Source organism: Neophocaena asiaeorientalis, unplaced genomic scaffold (genome assembly GCF_003031525.2).
Source record: "Neophocaena asiaeorientalis asiaeorientalis breed wild unplaced genomic scaffold, Neophocaena_asiaeorientalis_V1.1 scaffold527, whole genome shotgun sequence".
NCBI lineage: Eukaryota > Metazoa > Chordata > Mammalia > Artiodactyla > Phocoenidae > Neophocaena > Neophocaena asiaeorientalis.
Window position 1 is genome coordinate 378705 of NW_020173712.1, and position 16117 is coordinate 394821.

Here is a 16117-nt window from a genome sequence, read left to right on the forward strand (position 1 = left end):
GCCCCGCGTTCCCAAAAAAAAAAAAAAAAAAAATAGAGTGTGTGCTTTGGAGCCAGGTTGACTGGGTTCAAATCTTGGCTCTGCCATCTACCTGCTGTATGACCTTGGGTAAGTTATTTAACTCTCTGTACTTTAGCAGGCTCATCTGGAAAGTGGGGATAAAATGAGGATAATTTAGTACTTACTAGAGGGGGTTGCCAGAGGATTTAGATAACAGGAGGGAACATACATCAAGCACACAACAAGCACCCATTAACGGGGAACAGCATTGCTACATTTCACTGGCTTTTACGACCATTAACAAATAGAATGGCCAGAAGTGGTTTGAGATGATTAGCCTCAGCTGTGCTAAGAACACCCCCCCCACTCCCAACCCCCAGGACCGGAGTGGGGCTTGGGGCTGTGGTATCTCCTGGGAGAGCCTCTTAGGGTCTGCAGGTCATACACGGGGTTCAGTAAATGACTGCCTAATGAAGAAGCCGTCTGCCAATAAGCCACGGGGATGGTCCAAGGAAATGAGCCAGAACTCTGCCTTCCCAGATTCACGGCCAGGCCACCTGTGGCCACCCGGCTTCCTCCCTCCTGATCCAAATGCTGAATCCCCTTCACCTGAACCAGCCTTCCAGGGAGGATTCCTACCTGGGAAGGTGTCGCTAGGGGTTTGACTCAAGTTCCCCCAGAAAGTGCTTTATGGCCCATCTTAAAAGTAACCATGCAAGATAAACCCTGAAATATTAAGGGATAATGGAGTATTATGTCTGCATCTTGGTCCAAGAGGGGAAAAAAACCACCTGACAGAAAAAGGGGATGATAAGGCAAATGTGTTAAAGTGTTTACAACTGTGTACTGTGCTGGCAACTCTGCTAAGTTTGATAATACTTCAAAACAGAAAGTTAACACAAAAGAAAAGACCAACAAGAGATTTCCATTCAGAGCCAACAGCTCTGTACCACTCGCCCGGGGGTGGAACCCCCACTGAGGGGAAGTCCCTGTTACACATCGCTGCCTTCAAGGCTGCGTGCGACTCCTCTGCTTTTTCAAAGTCAGACTCCAGACAGCAGACCGCGAGGTCTTAAGGTCCCAGCTCCCCCACTTAATGGGGGCCTTGGCCAAGTGCTGAAGCCCTTGGAGGCTGTTTCTCTCCCAGTAGATGGAGTTACTGGCAGCCAGTAACTACCAGTAACAGCCAGTAACTGGCAGCCAGTAACCTACCCCACCAGACAGTGAGGTCCAGGAAGGCGATGTGTGTGTGGGCACAGACCCCAGACCAGGCATCCGTGATGAGCACACACCAAAGGGCTTGTGGCTACTCTGCTCAGAACTGGGGAAACACGGCCCCAGCCTGCTCTCACGCACCTGCCGTCCAGAGACGGAGCCAAATCCAAATGGAACAATCCCACTAAGAAATGTACAATTACAAGTCATGCCCGGTGCTGAAGGCATAATCGAACGTAGTCTGAGAACGTCACTGGGGTGTAGACTGACCTTGTGTGCGAGTGGGAGAAGGTTCCTCTGAGGAAGTGATGTTTGACGGCCAACTAGAGAACAAGGAGATTGCAGCATATTCTAGTCCCACAGAGTAGGGAAGTATACAAGCCAAACTGTTAACAGTGAACGCAAGTTAAGGATACCATGAGGAAGTCACAGGCCAAATTAAGAACAGGGGGTGTCCTCAGGACAAATGACCTGGTTTCTCCAAAACCCAATGGCATGAAAAAAACAATTTTAAGGAGCTGGGAGACAGGGAAACCATTACAGAATAAAAGACTAAAAAGTAATTTTTTTTAAAAACCTACTGAATAGAAGATATTTGCAAATGATATGACTGATAAGGGGTTAATATCCAACATATATAAACAGCTCATACAACTCAACATCAAAGAAACAAACAGTCCAATTAAAAAATGGGCAGAAGAACTGAACAGACATTTTTCCAAAGAGGAAATGAAGATGGCCAACAGGCACATGAAAAGACACTCAACATCACTAATTATCAGGGAAATGTAAATGAAAACCACAACGAAATAGATTATCACCTCACACCTGTAGAATGGCCATCATCAAAAGAGCACAAGTAACAAATGTTGGCAAGAATGTGGAGAAAAGAGAACCCACCTACACTGTTTGTGGGAATGCAAATCGGTGCAGCCACTGTGGAGAACAGTAAGAGATTTCCCAAAAAACTAAAACCAGAACTACCATATGACCCAGCAATTCCACTCCTGGGTATATATGTGGAAAAACAAAACCCAAAAAACAGAAACACTAATTCAAAAAGATACAGGTACCTCCATGTTCATAGCAGCGTTATTTACAATTGCCAAGGTATGGGAGCAACCTAAGTGTCCTTCAACAGATGAACAGATAAAGAAGATGTGGTATATATATACAACGGAATACTACTCAGCCATAAAAAAGAATGAAATTTTGCCATTTGCAGCAACATGGCTGGACTTGGAGGGCATTATGATAAGTGAAATAAGTCAGACAAAGAAAGACAAATACTGTATGATATCATATGTGGAACCTAAAAAATACAACAGACTAGTGAATATAACAAAAAAGCAGACTTACAGATATAGAGAACAAACTAGTGGTTATCAGTGGGGAGAGGGAAAGGGGGTGGGACAATATAGAAGCAGGGGATTTAAAAAAAGGGTTATTACAGGATTATATGAAATCATGTATGTGAAACTTTTGAAAATTAATAAAGCACTATAGAATTTAAAGAAACTTACATTCAGTTAAAAAAATATAATGCATGGATCTTATCTGGATTGTGATTCTGAACAATGCCAACTATAAATGCCATTTCTGAGACAGCTGTGAGAACTGAATTATGGACTGAGCAACAGATTATTAATGAATGACGGTGAGTTTTGTAATAATGGCATAGTTGTTATGTCAAAAAAAGAGGCTTTTATTGCTTAGTAGATATTTATGGGTGAAATGACATGCTGTCTGGGGAAGATGAAACAGGTACTGAAGCTGGGTAGAGGGTACATGGGGATTCATTCCACTTTTCTTTCTACTTTTGTGTATCCTTTTAAATTTCTATAATAAAAAGGAAAACACAGTGGTGCACTCCAAAGAGTCAGCAGTACTGAGTTACTTGCATTTTTTTTTTACAAGGATCAGGAAATTAATTGTTATTAAGCAGAAAGTTATCTACCTCATCATATTTGATAACTCCACCTAGTTTAGTGTATGCATGAACCACAGTGAAACCAATTCCCCTCTGATGGGCATTTAGGTTTTCTCCAAGTTTTCCTTACAATAACTGAATCCATCCAATTCCTGATGCTTTTCTCTGTTCTTAGGATCCACCTCACTCCTTGTCATCCCAACCCACCCACGCAAGTCAATGGATGACCGTTTTTGGACTAAGTAAGTAGCTGGTGCTACCAGGGGAGATGTCCCTACCACAAAGAAGGCCCAGGCCCTGGTACCATCTGCTCCAGTGACCTTGCAAGGGAGCCAGTGCCGCAGGACAATTCAAATTCCGCCTCAAGATTCAAGTTTCCAAGTAACTGCCACTTGGGGGTAGAGGGAAGCACACACTGCAACAATGGGGCTCAGAGGGAGCCTGGGGAGTTTTCTGGCCAGGGCCGAAGGTCAGCAGCCCTCACCCAGCCTGACACAGGTCTCAGGCTGGTGCCCTGCTGCATATGGGCCTCCCCAGATCCTGGAAAGTATTCAGAGTTCTCTACCCCTTCCTTTCCATCCGTTAGCGCTTTTCCCATTCTGGGTTCCTGATTCTTTTAAACATAGCCAAGGGACACCATTTTGACCTACTGAAACGGCATGGAATTTTTTTTTTTTATGTTTATTTTATTTATTTATTTTTGGCTGCCTTGGGTCTTTGTTGCTGCGTGTTGGCTTTCTCTAGTTCAGTGAGCGGGGGCTGCTCTCCGTTGCAGTGTGTGGGCTTCTCACTGAGGTGGCTTCTCTTGTTGCAGAGCATGGGCTCTAGGCGCACGGGCTTCAGTAGTTGTGGCTCGCGGGCTCTAGAGCGCAGGCTCAGTAGTTGTGGTGCACGAGCTTAGTTGCTCTGCAGCATGTGGGATCTTCCCGGACCAGGGCTTGAACCTGTGTCCCCTGCACTGGCAGGTGGATTCTTAACCTCTGAGCCACGAGGGAAGCCCGGCATGGACTTTTCTTTTTTTTTTAAAGGCTAATATCCAGGGTTAGCGAAGTTACTGGGAAGCTGACACCCTCCCACACCACTGGTGCAAGTGCAGGCTGGTGCAAGTTTTGATAATTTATTAACTGGTGAAACTCAAAGTTCTTAAAATCACACCCCAAGACCAGCAATTCCATTTTAGGCATTTATTCTCATGAGCACACTCGCAGACAGAAGAATACGATCACCACTGCAGTGCTGTGTAAAATCAAATGGTACAGGAGAAATGACACAAAAGACCATCAAGAGGGAGATGAATGAACAAATTGTGTAATACACATACTGTGGAATATTACTCAGCAATAAAAAAGAAATAAACTCCTGATACAACATAGGTGAATCTCAAAAATGTTCTCAAAAGTGAATCTCAGGGGCTTCCCTGGTGGCGCAGTGGTTGAGAGTCCGCCTGCCGATGCAGGGGACACGGGTTCGTGCCCCGGTCCGGGAAGATCCCACACGCCGCGGAGCGGCTGGGCCCGTGAGCCATGGCCGCTGAGCCTGCGCATCCGGAGCCTGTGCTCCGCAACGGGAGAGGCCACAACAGTGAGAGGCCCGCGTACCGCAAAAAAAAAAAAAAGTGAATCTCAAAAGTGCATCTCTAAGTTAAAAAAGGCAGACAGAAAAGAGCACATACATGTAACTCCATTTATATGACACTCTGGAAAACACAAACTAATCCACACAGACAAAAAAACAGATCAGTGATTGCCTAGGGCTGGGAGCATCATGGGGTGAGTGACTGAGAAAAGGTACCTGGGAACTTTCTAAGTTGATGGCAATGTTCTGTATCTTGACTATGGTGGTAGTTACATGAGTATATACATTTGTCAAAACTCACTGTATACTCGAAACTGCATATGCACTTAAGATCTGTACACTGTATTGTATATAAATTAACTTCAATTTAAAAAAATGAAAACGCAGCTCCATCTAAGTATCTAACAAAGAAACGAGTTAAATCATGGTATATCCATACAATAAAACATTATGCATGATACCGGAGAAGAATAGTTAATTACATACAAAGTTACTTAGTATATGCAGTTAAGAAAAAAATTGTTATGAAACTATAATATACTATGATAACATTTATATAAAATGTATATATTTGGACAAAAAATTACCAAAAAGAAATATTTTGTTCATTCATTCAACACAAATATATTGAGTATCTACACTATACCTTTATTGTTACAATGAGCAGAAAAGACCAAAAAAAAATCCCTTCTCGTCATGGAGCCTCTGTTTGGTCGTTTCATAAAAAATATTTAAATTATTAAACTGTACACATTTAAAAACATCAAATGGTACAGGGAAGTGTGTAAATGCTACTACCACTTGTGTTAGAACACACACACTTGGTTTGTTCATGCAGAGAACAACTCTGGAAGGATTCATGAGAAACTGGGATCAGTGGTACCTTTCAGGGAGGAAAACTAGAGCCTCTTCACCATCCACCCTTTCATATAACCTGGGTGTTTTTCCTTTTTGCCATGTTCTCATATTGTCTATTCTAAATAAACACAATCGTTTCTAATTTTTTGCTAAAGTCCAATAATCAGGAGTTGGGTGGAGAAGAATGATATGGAAATGTGAGCATGACATACTACAAAATCAACAAAGTGTTCTGAGAAAAGATATTTTCCATTTTTACTAAAAAAAACTCCAAAATAAAAATGTATTGTGATGACAGGCACACAAAGGAACAGAAGAACCTACACCAAAATGTCAACAAATTACTTCCAAGGGGTGGGATTGTCGGGGGGAATTTTACTTTCTTCAAAAAGACAAATACCACCTCCTGGGACATGCCCAAGACCCAACGGAGGGTCCCTGGGAAGCATTCCTGCACCGCCGTTCACCGTGCCCCTGCAAGTACACCTGAGCCTCGTCCTTCCATTCTGTGCTCCCCCAGTGGCTGTGTCTGCAGCAGGTGAAGGGATGGACACCCCTTGCCCTCCCTCCACACCTCATCACACTGGTCTGGGAATCCCAAGATATCACACACATCTCCTGCCTGCGAGGGGCTCACAATCTAGTGAGTAGGACAAGTTACAACACAGGTGACAAGGACAACGAAAGAAGCATGTGGTTGGGGCCAGGACACATGGGGTAAGGGAGAGAGGCTTGAAGGACCAGGAAGTTGGCCCTCAAGCTGACAGCCATCCCATGACCTAATTTCATCATGTGTACCCAGAACCTGCTAATTTTAAACTTGGGTGGATGCATCTTTTGGCAAAAAAAAAAAAAAAAAAAAGTGGCTGTCAGTCTAATCTGAACACTCCTTGGGGCATACAGCTGGTTACCAGAAAAACACCAACAGCCTCATTGTCACCACCAGCATGGTGGGGATGATCTGCTTCTCCCCCCATGTTCAGTGAAGAAGTTCAAGGGCACAGGTGTGATGAGGAAGAATCCTGACTCCCCTGTACTGACTGGCACCCCCAGCCCCAGCAGAAAAGTAGTCAAAGGAGGAGGGCTCTAGCTCTGCTCCAGCAGAAGCAGTAAGGCCAGGTAGGATGATCAAAGGAGTAATTTAATATTTGAAAACAATGTGACCTACAAGGTCTTAATTTCCAAAATATATAAACAGTTCATACAACTCAATAACAAAAAAACAAACAACCCAATCAAAAATTGGCCAGAAGACCTAAACAGACATTTCTCCAAAGAAGACATACAGATGGCCAACAGGCACATGAAAAGATGCTCAACATTGCTAATTATTAGAGAAATGCAAATCAAAACTACAATGAGGTATTACCTCATACTGGTCAGAACGGCCGCCATTAAAAAGTCTACAAATAATAAATACTGGAGAGAGTATGGATAAAAGGGAATCCTCCTACACTGTTGGTGGGAATGTAAGTTGGTACAGCCACTACGGAAAACAGTATGCAGTATGGAGGTTCCTTAAAAAATGAAAAATAGAGTCGCCATATGATCCAGCAATCCCACTCCTGGGCATATATCTGGAGAAAAACATGGTCCAAAAGGGTATATGCACCCCAAAGGTCACAGCAGCTCTATTTACAATAGCCAAGACATGGAAGCAACGTAAATGTCCATCAACAGAGGAATGGATAAAGAAGATGTGGTACATATATATACAATGGAATATTACTCAGCCATTAAAAAGAATGAAATAATGCCATTTGCAGCAACATGGATGGACCTAGAGATTATCATCCTAAGTAAAGTAAGACAGAAAGAAAGACAAATACCATATGATATCACTTATATGCGGAATCTAAAATATGATACAAGTTAATTTATTTAGGAAGCAGAAACAGACTCATAGACGTAGAAAACAAACTTACGGTTACCAAAGGGAAAACGTGGGTGGGAAGGGATAAATTAGGAGTTTGGGATTAACATATACACACTACTACATATAAAATAGATAAACAAGGACCTACTGTAGAGCACAGGGAATTATATTCAGTATCTTTTTTTTTTTTTTGACCACCACGTGGCATCCCGGATGCTAGTTCCCTGACCAGGGAGTGAACCCACACCCCCTGCAGTGGAAGCATTCAATAAAATAAATAAATAGTAGTACTTTAAGGTTGAGCACCGGATAAAGGGGGCCTGCACAGAGAGGAAAGGGAGCCATCTCTCCATAGCAATTTGGGCGGGAAGAGGTTCCACCCTCCCATTCACTAGTCAGAAAGCCTTCCTGGGGCTGGGTAGAAGATCTTGCGGATGGGGTCTAGTTCCTGTGTCCTACCCCTCGGCAGGCACATGACTTATGGCCCACCGCTGCCCTTCCCAGCCTCAGCCCCAACACCATCCAAAGGTCCACTGCTACCTTTCTTATGAAGACCCTGTCACACTTGCGAACCCCTCAGAGAGGGTGGTCACAAACTCCAAGCCTTACCCTAACCACGCATGTCACAAAAGGGGCTGTCGGCCTCCCCCGGAGTGGTCGTTAAGTGGAAAAGCATAGAAAAGCAAAGCACCTGTCAAGTAGCCACCACGTGCCTCACACGGCTCTCAGGTTCTCTCACTGAATCCTAACATTCCTAGAAAACATTTCCCCCAGTTTACAGAAGAGGAAATTAAAGAAGATTCACTCATCTCATCCTTCTGCAGAGGGGGGCTCTGTTCTGGACACTGCGGCCCCGCACTGAACACGACAAACACAGGCTTGTTCTTGTGGAATGTACATTCTTGTGTGGGGGAAAAGATAATAAGCAAACAGAAAATAATCCCAGATACTCGTTAAACGCTATATAGAAAACAAAACAGGATGATTCGATTGAGGGACACAGAGGAACAGTTATAGAGAAAAGGAGACTCCAGATAGAGGGAACAACAGCTTATGCAAAGGCCCTGAGGCATGAAGGAGCTTGACTTATTCAAGGAAGAGAAAGGAGGTCAGAATGGTATGGGGTAGGAGACAAGGCAGGAGAGCAGGCCAGGGCTGGACTGTGTCAGGTAACAGAGGTGGTGATAAGGACTGGAAATTATAACTGCAATGGGATGACGGTAGAGGTCTTTAAGCAGAGAAGTGACACAATCTAAGTTCTGCCTGTTGTGGGAAGAATGAACAATGGGGCCAGGTTTAAAGAGGTTTAGAGAGGCTAAATAAGCACCTCAAGGTTTCACTGCCATTAGTAGCTTGCATTCAACACCAAGGTTTGTTTCCCCAGTGTCACATTTTATATACTGTAGTATAACACTATACTGGAATCTCATATCTGACAAAGAGGGGGGCTCCCACCATCTCTGTCATCCCAGGCTTGCTTCCTGTACCAGTCAAGTGAGGATAACTGCTCCTGGTTCTATGATGACAATTCAACAGCCTAGATGGAAACACACTTTGTATTCATCTGGCAGCATTCAACAAACAAAGAGTATGACATTATAAGCAAGGAAAACCAGTGTGGAGAAAAGGGAACCCTCCTACATTGTTGGTGGGAATATAAATTGGTACAGCCACTATGGAAAACAGTATGGAGGTTCCTCAAAAAACTTAAACTAGAGTTGCCACATGATCAAGCAATCTCACTCCTGGGCATATATCCAGAGAAAATTCTAATTTGAAAAGATACATGCAGTACTTCCCTGGTGGCTCAGTCGTTAAGAATCTGCCTGCCAATGCAAGGGCCACGGGTTTGATCCCAGGTCCGGGAAGATCCCAGATGCCGTGGAGCAACTAAGCCCATGCGCCACAACTACTGAGCCTGCGCTCTAGAGCCCGCGAGCCACAACTGCTGAAGCCAGTGCACCTAGAGCCCGTGCTCCTCAACAAGAGAAGCCACCACCACGAGAAGCCTGTGCACAGCAACGAAGAGTAGCCCCGCTTGCAGCAACCAGAGAAAGCCCGTGCGCAGCCACAAAGACCCAACGCAGCCAAAAATAAAATATTAATTAATTTAAAAAAAAGAAATGAACAGAAAAGACACAGGCACCCCTATGTTCACAGCAGCACTGTTTACAATAGCCAAGACAAGGAAGCAACCTAAATGTCCATCAACAGATGAATGGATGAAGAAGATGTGATATATATATACAATGGAATACTACTTGGCCATAAAAAAGAATGAAATAATGTCATTTACAGCAACATGGATGAACATAGAGATTATAATACTAAAAGAAGTAAGTTAGAAAGAGAAAGGCAAATACCATATATCACTTATATGTGGAATCTAAAATATGATACAAATGAACTTATTTACAAAACAGAAACAGACTCACAGACACAGAGAACAAACTTATGGTTACCAAAGGGGGAAGAGGGTGAGGAAAGGATAAATTAGGAGTTTGGAATTAGCAGATGCAAACTATTACCTATAGCGTAGATAAACAACAAGGTCCTGTAGTATAGCACAAGCAACTATATTCAATATCTTGTAACAAACCATAACAGAAAAGAATATGAAAAAGAATATGTATATGTATGTATAACTGAATCACTTTCCTGTACACCAGAAACTAACACAACATTGTAAATCAAATATACTTCAATTAAAAAAAAAAAAGAAACCCAGGATTTACCCTAATAAGACCAGCTTCAAGTCACAGGTGACCCCGAGTATCAACCCGAGTGAGTTTTCTATCTCTAACCTGAAAAACCTGGACAAACCCGTCCTCCTTCAAGGTAGGCAGCCCAACAGTGAACCAATATGTCATTATGGCATGGGTGAGGCACAATTAATGGGGAACTGCCTGCCCTGCTCCTCTGAGTGGCTGGAAGAGAGATTAGAACAATCTTGCTTATATACAAAAGGTTGAGGATTCTCAGGTAGTTGAGCTGGTTGAGTTTATACTGCTCTCAGAAATCCTTCCTGCAAGAAAGGACCAATGAGGTCAAAGCCATTCCTCCTAAGCTATGAGCAGAACTAACAACCACTTGAGCCTACAATGAACAAGGAAGCCCAATTTCCACGGCAGACCTCACTAATTTATTTAGCCACCACCTCCAGAAAAGGACCAAGACCTTACTGCCTGGTCCACCATCCCACTGCCCCAGCTTTTTAATTGAAACACCAAGACCTGGATTTCTTCTCCAGATGCCTAAAATATGCTTGCACCTTGGGCCATTCTGTTCTGGGAGGAAGACCAAGGGGAGCAGAGGAAAGCCACAGCCCAGACAAGCAATGCAAGATGGAGACAGACTAGGTACAGGAAAAAAGAAAAAATAATTTTACTAGAAGACAGCTACCCCCTGATGAGGAAAAAACCCTGAAAAGCTGGTGACTTTTTAAGCAGAACTCCATAGACATCGGGTGCAAATGCACTGGATATGAGACCTGTTTGTGTAGGGAGCCAGTTAATCCACTAAGAAGACCTCTCCCTCCCTGTACTGGGTTGAATGGTGTCCCCCCAGAATTCATGTCTACCCAGAACCTAAAAATGGTCTTATTTGGAAATAGGGTCTTTTCAGATTAATTAGTTAAATTAAGATGAGGTCACACTGGATTAAAGTAGCCCCTATTCCAATGACAGGTGTCCTTATAAGGAGAGAAAATAGATACAGATAGAACACCATGTGACAACAGAGACAGAGATGGGAGTGATGCCTCACGAGCCAAGGAATGCCAAGGAGTAGCATGGCCTTGCCAACACCTTGATTTTGGACTTCTAGCCTCCAGAACTGTAAGAGAGCCTATTTTTATTGTGTAAGTCCCCAGGTTTATGGTACTTTGTCCCAGCAGCCCTAGGAAACCAATACACACCTTTATTTCACACCTGTTCCCCAAACCACCCTTCCCAGTCTCAGCCCAGGGGCAGGAGACAAGACACACAGGCCACATCTCTAACCCACCTGGACTCTTCCACCTTCCAGGAGCCCATCAGCACTTCTCCCTTTGAGGTGAGGGGAAAGCAGAGATCACATTTCAGGTGCCTCCACCTTCTGCCACCAACGGCAAACTGGCAGGGGAGTGTTTGTTGTCTCCCCATATTCTCTTAGTTTTGTAGCCTCTCCTTTATTTATTTATTTATTTTATTATTATTTTTTAACATCTTTATCGGAGTATAATTGCTTTACAGTGGTGTGTTAGTTTCTGCTGTGTAACAAAGTGAATCAGCTCTACATACACATATATCCCCATATCTCTTCCCTCTTGCGTCTCCCTCCGTCCCACCCTCCCTGTCCCACCCCTCTGGGTGGTCACAAAGCACCGAGCTGATCTCCCTGTGCTATGTGGCTGCTTCCCACTAGCCACATAGCTATCTATTTTACATCTGGTATATATGTATATATACCAGTGTATATATGTCGATGCTACTATCACCTCGCCCCAGCTTCCCCCTCCCTACCATGTCCTCAAGCCCATTCTCTATGTCTGCGTCTTTATTCCTGTCCTGCCCCTAGGTTCATCAGAACCATTTTTTCTTTTTTTTTTTTTAGATTCCATATATACGTGTTAGCATACGGTATTTGTTTTTCTCTTTCTGACTTACTTCACTCTGTATGACAGACTCTAGGTCCATCCACCTCACTACAAATAACTCAATTTCGTTTCTTTTTATGGCTGAGTAATATTCCATTGTATATATGTGCCACATCTTTATCCATTCATCTGTCGATTAGGTTGCTTCCATGTCCTGGCTACTGTAAATAGTGCTGTGTAGCCTCTACTTTAGTGTTTCTTAAATCTTATTCAGTCCCATCCTAGATATATTTGGGGTGGGGGCATTAACTACGTATGCATTATACTATCATTTACCTAATTATTCTTTATGTAAAGTCACTACTTTTACTTACATTTATTTTAAAAGGAACTACATCGTTACAATATATGGAAAATCATCATCAGTTAGCCTATGCAGAACTTGCTCGATATATACGTTTTTAAATTGCACGTTAAAGTAAATACACGATGATTATTTTTTTTAAGTTCATTCATGCACCCTTTAAAATAATCTCGGGTGACAGTACTATGGGAAATACCACCTTAAGGGGTACAGTTTAGTTGTCTGAGAACTCTGGGCTCCTAAGCAGAAAAACCAATTTAAGCTCTCCAGTCTCCTTTCTCACCTCACGACTGTCCCAGGAGGAGGCTAAGAGCAGGAGGAAAGAAAAGCACCGGGAGTTCCTAGTTCCCACGCAGGGCGACCTGAGGATACGGAGTCGAGAGCGAAAGGGACTTTAAATACCCAGACCTGCGAGTGACAAGGGCGGGGACGGACTGACCTTCTCGCGCAGGGTGCAGTGGACGTCCGAGGCGACACGCCCTTCCCACCACGGCTCATCCATCATCGAGTCTACAGCGCCGCGACGCGAGGCTAGCGGGCTCTCAGGGCGCACCCTGTGTGGACACGGGCAACTTCAGCGGCCGTAGCGCGCCCCCCGGCATCCCATCCTCTCTCGTCCTCGGCCGGGGTCTCTGCCGGGCGCCCCCTCCTGTCCCGCTCAGCGGAGCTGGCGGTCGCCTCCCATCCCGGGAAGGTTGCAGTGCCCCCTCCCCTCTATTCGCGGGACCTGAGGCGACCTGGAGCTGTGCAACAACTTGCAGAATTTTTATCTTCCCTTTTGCAAAAGTTGCAGAGAAAGTTGCCGACTTCGCTAGCTCTCCAGAGGCCAGGGCTCAGGCAGCGGCCACCGGCTCGCCGTCCCCAACTCCTCCCCCGCCGCCCAGCCTTTGTCCTGCTCCCACATCCTGCCCTCCAGCCGGGGCGAAACTCACGCATCCCTCTCCGGGCGTGGGGGGCTGCGGGCGCCAGGCCCCCCCGGCCCAGGGCCGAGCTGGCTGTGCCCTGGGGTGCCTGCACGCGGATGGGCCCTAGCGCTGGGCGCTCCACGCTCTTGACTGCCGCCTCCGTAGCCCGGCTAGCCCCCGCCACCGCCAGCTGGCTGCGTTTCCTGTCAGCCCTCCTCCCCCGCCTCTGTGGAAAGCTTCCTCTCACCTTCGCGTGGGCGCCGGGTGGCCTCCTGGGCACCCCGCGGACTCACGCGGGCAGCGCTGGGACCGCGGCGCCGGGACGGCGGCGCCACCTGCGCGCGCCACTCGTGAAAGGCGCGGGCAGAATGCCCCCAGAAAGTTCTCCCGCGTGCGCTGTTCTAGCCAACCTTTCGTCGGTTCCACCTGGTTATTTCTTTTTTTTTTTTAACCGGCCCTGCAATGGGGAGGTGGATTTCCAAACGGACAGTTCCCACGAAATCGCCAGAAAATCCGCTCTTGATTATTCACGAGTCCCTGATTCTAAAGGAGGCTCAGTAAATCAACGGATTTTTTTTTTGTGCTCCTGCAAGGTATAAATTGTACGCCTTACATTGGGAGAAAACCAGTCTTTTTGGAGGGCCCGCTGGATGGAAGGCATTGTCTTTTTAATTGAGTTGATTGTTTTCGGAAAGGCACGCCCTTTAATTAGCTCCTCTGATGGCACAGAAGATTGATTGGTTTTTGTGATTCTTCTGGACGTTCACAGATCTGTTTCAAATCCAGCTAGCAACTGGGTGACTTTTGCCATGTTCCTCAGACTCTGTAAGCTTGGAACCCTCATGTGTAAATTGGGAATAAAAATTGCACCAACCTGCTGGAGATACTGTATCATTAAATAAGATACTTCATATAAAGGGATAATCGCCATGCCGAGTATAAAACAAACAACAAATAGCTGCCACTAAAGAGCCTTTGGTTTCTGACTGGTACCCAAGTACCCACCTGGAAAAAAAATGTTTAAATCAGCTTTAATAAGCTTCAATAGGTGCTTAAAGAGAAGTTTTAATGTAAAAAATAAATTTTAAAAACTACTGTGAGGGGCTTCCCTGGTGGCGCAGTCGTTGAGAATCTGCCTGCCAATGCAGGGGGCACGGGTTCGAGCCTTGATCTGGGAGGATCCCACATGCCGCGGAGCCCCTCGGCCCGTGAGCCCCCCCTCCTGCGCCTGCGCGTCTGGCGCCTGTGCTCCGCAGCAAGAGAGGCCGCGATAGTGAGAGGCCGGCGCACCGCGATGAAGAGTGGCCCCCGCTTGCCGCAACTAGAGAAAGCCCTCGCACAGAAACGAAGAGCCAACACAGCCAAAAATAAATAAATAAATATTAAAGGCAAAAGAAGAAAGGGGAAATTGTAGATAAAGGATCTAGTTTAAAAAAAAAACTGTGAAAGTGAAAAATATCTAAGAATAAACAATAAGTGCAGGCTCTTAATAAAGAAATTATAAAGGTTAAACATAATAAGAAAGGCTTGAAGAAATAGAAATAGGTGAAAATATCAACTTTACTCAAATTAACGCAATAAAATTCTAACGATTGTGGGTAGATGGGGGTGGGGGAGGGATGACACTTTTTCTAACACTCAAATGGAGGAATATCTATGGCAAAAGCTAAGATTTTTATATTTTAAAAATGGGGTATAGATCTATATATTGCCAAATCTTAAAACATATTGCAAAGCTATAATTCAAACAGTGGTGTTGACACAAGAATGGATGGATTAAAAAAAAAAGAATGGATGGATAAGTATCAGTGGAATAATTGAAAGTTTAGAAACATCCTACATACTTAAAAACTAACTGTGTGAGAAATGTGGCATTTCACTTTTGAGGGGAAAAGGATAAATTCTTCAATAAATTGGGCAGGGGAAATTAGTTAACTTGGGGGGAAAAAGTAAAACTAGGGATTTATTTAAAGCATCATCAAAATAAATATAAGAACTTGTCAAATGACAAAACTAAGACAATTTAGTAATGAGTTTGATGTTCTTTATTTAAGGGAAAACAATTCATGAATTGGGAGAGTGCAGTGCCTCACAAGTGGTGGAACATTCTTCCCAAGGGATTTGGGGCAAAAGCGAGTTTTGTAGAGCATTAGAAGAGGCAACGAGGAAACAGGGCATGATTGGGTAGGAGGTCCTGTTTTCTAGGGTAAGGTGAGCCAGCTTTAACTGAGCTGGAGGACTGTGATTGGTGTAGTTAGGTTTTCTAGACAGCGAGGTGTTTCCCATAAGTGCAGACTGATTTAAGTTTAGATTTGTGATGTAGGCCAGGCCACTGGGGCAGCCTCCATTTGGTGGGTCCCAACATACAATTTAACTTTTTCAAACCCAAAGAACTACAATGAAATATCAACACCCCCCCAAAAAAAAATCACAAGAGAACTAAAAGAAAACGCAGGTTATTTCAGAGGAGAAGGCCTAGAGCTTAAGGCATAGGAAGAAACAAAAGGCCAGGATGAGTATATATACTTTAATAAATATGAGAGACTTAGATATCAAATATCACCAAAAGGGAAAATGACAAATTGGAGAAAATGTTTTTAACAAACATGGTAAAGGTTGATCTTACTATATAGACCTATTGTAAATCAATACATATTATAAAACGCTAATACCTGAAATGCAGAAAAGGATGAACAGGCATGCATGATAGAAGAAATTCAGGGACTTCCCTGGTGGTCCAGTGGTAAGGAATCCACCTTCTAATGCAGGGGACGCAGGTTCGATCTCTGGTCGGGGAACTAAGATCCCACGTGCCACG

At 44.3% G+C, this 16117-nt stretch overlaps 1 protein-coding gene across 1 annotated transcript in view; it reads right to left on the reverse strand.

Moving 5' to 3' along the window:
* CCNJL (cyclin J like) overlaps nucleotides 1-13481 on the reverse strand; it is a 54970-nt gene extending 41489 nt beyond the window's left edge. Inside the window, exons 1-2 of the mRNA XM_024750619.1 lie at nucleotides 13327-13481; nucleotides 12834-12948 (exon numbers count right to left, since the gene is read on the reverse strand). Of these exons, the coding sequence (XP_024606387.1) occupies nucleotides 12834-12899 (66 nt within the window). The 5' untranslated portion in view covers nucleotides 12900-12948; nucleotides 13327-13481. The remainder of the gene's footprint in view (nucleotides 1-12833; nucleotides 12949-13326) is intronic.
* Between the last annotated feature and the right edge of the window lie 2636 nt (nucleotides 13482-16117).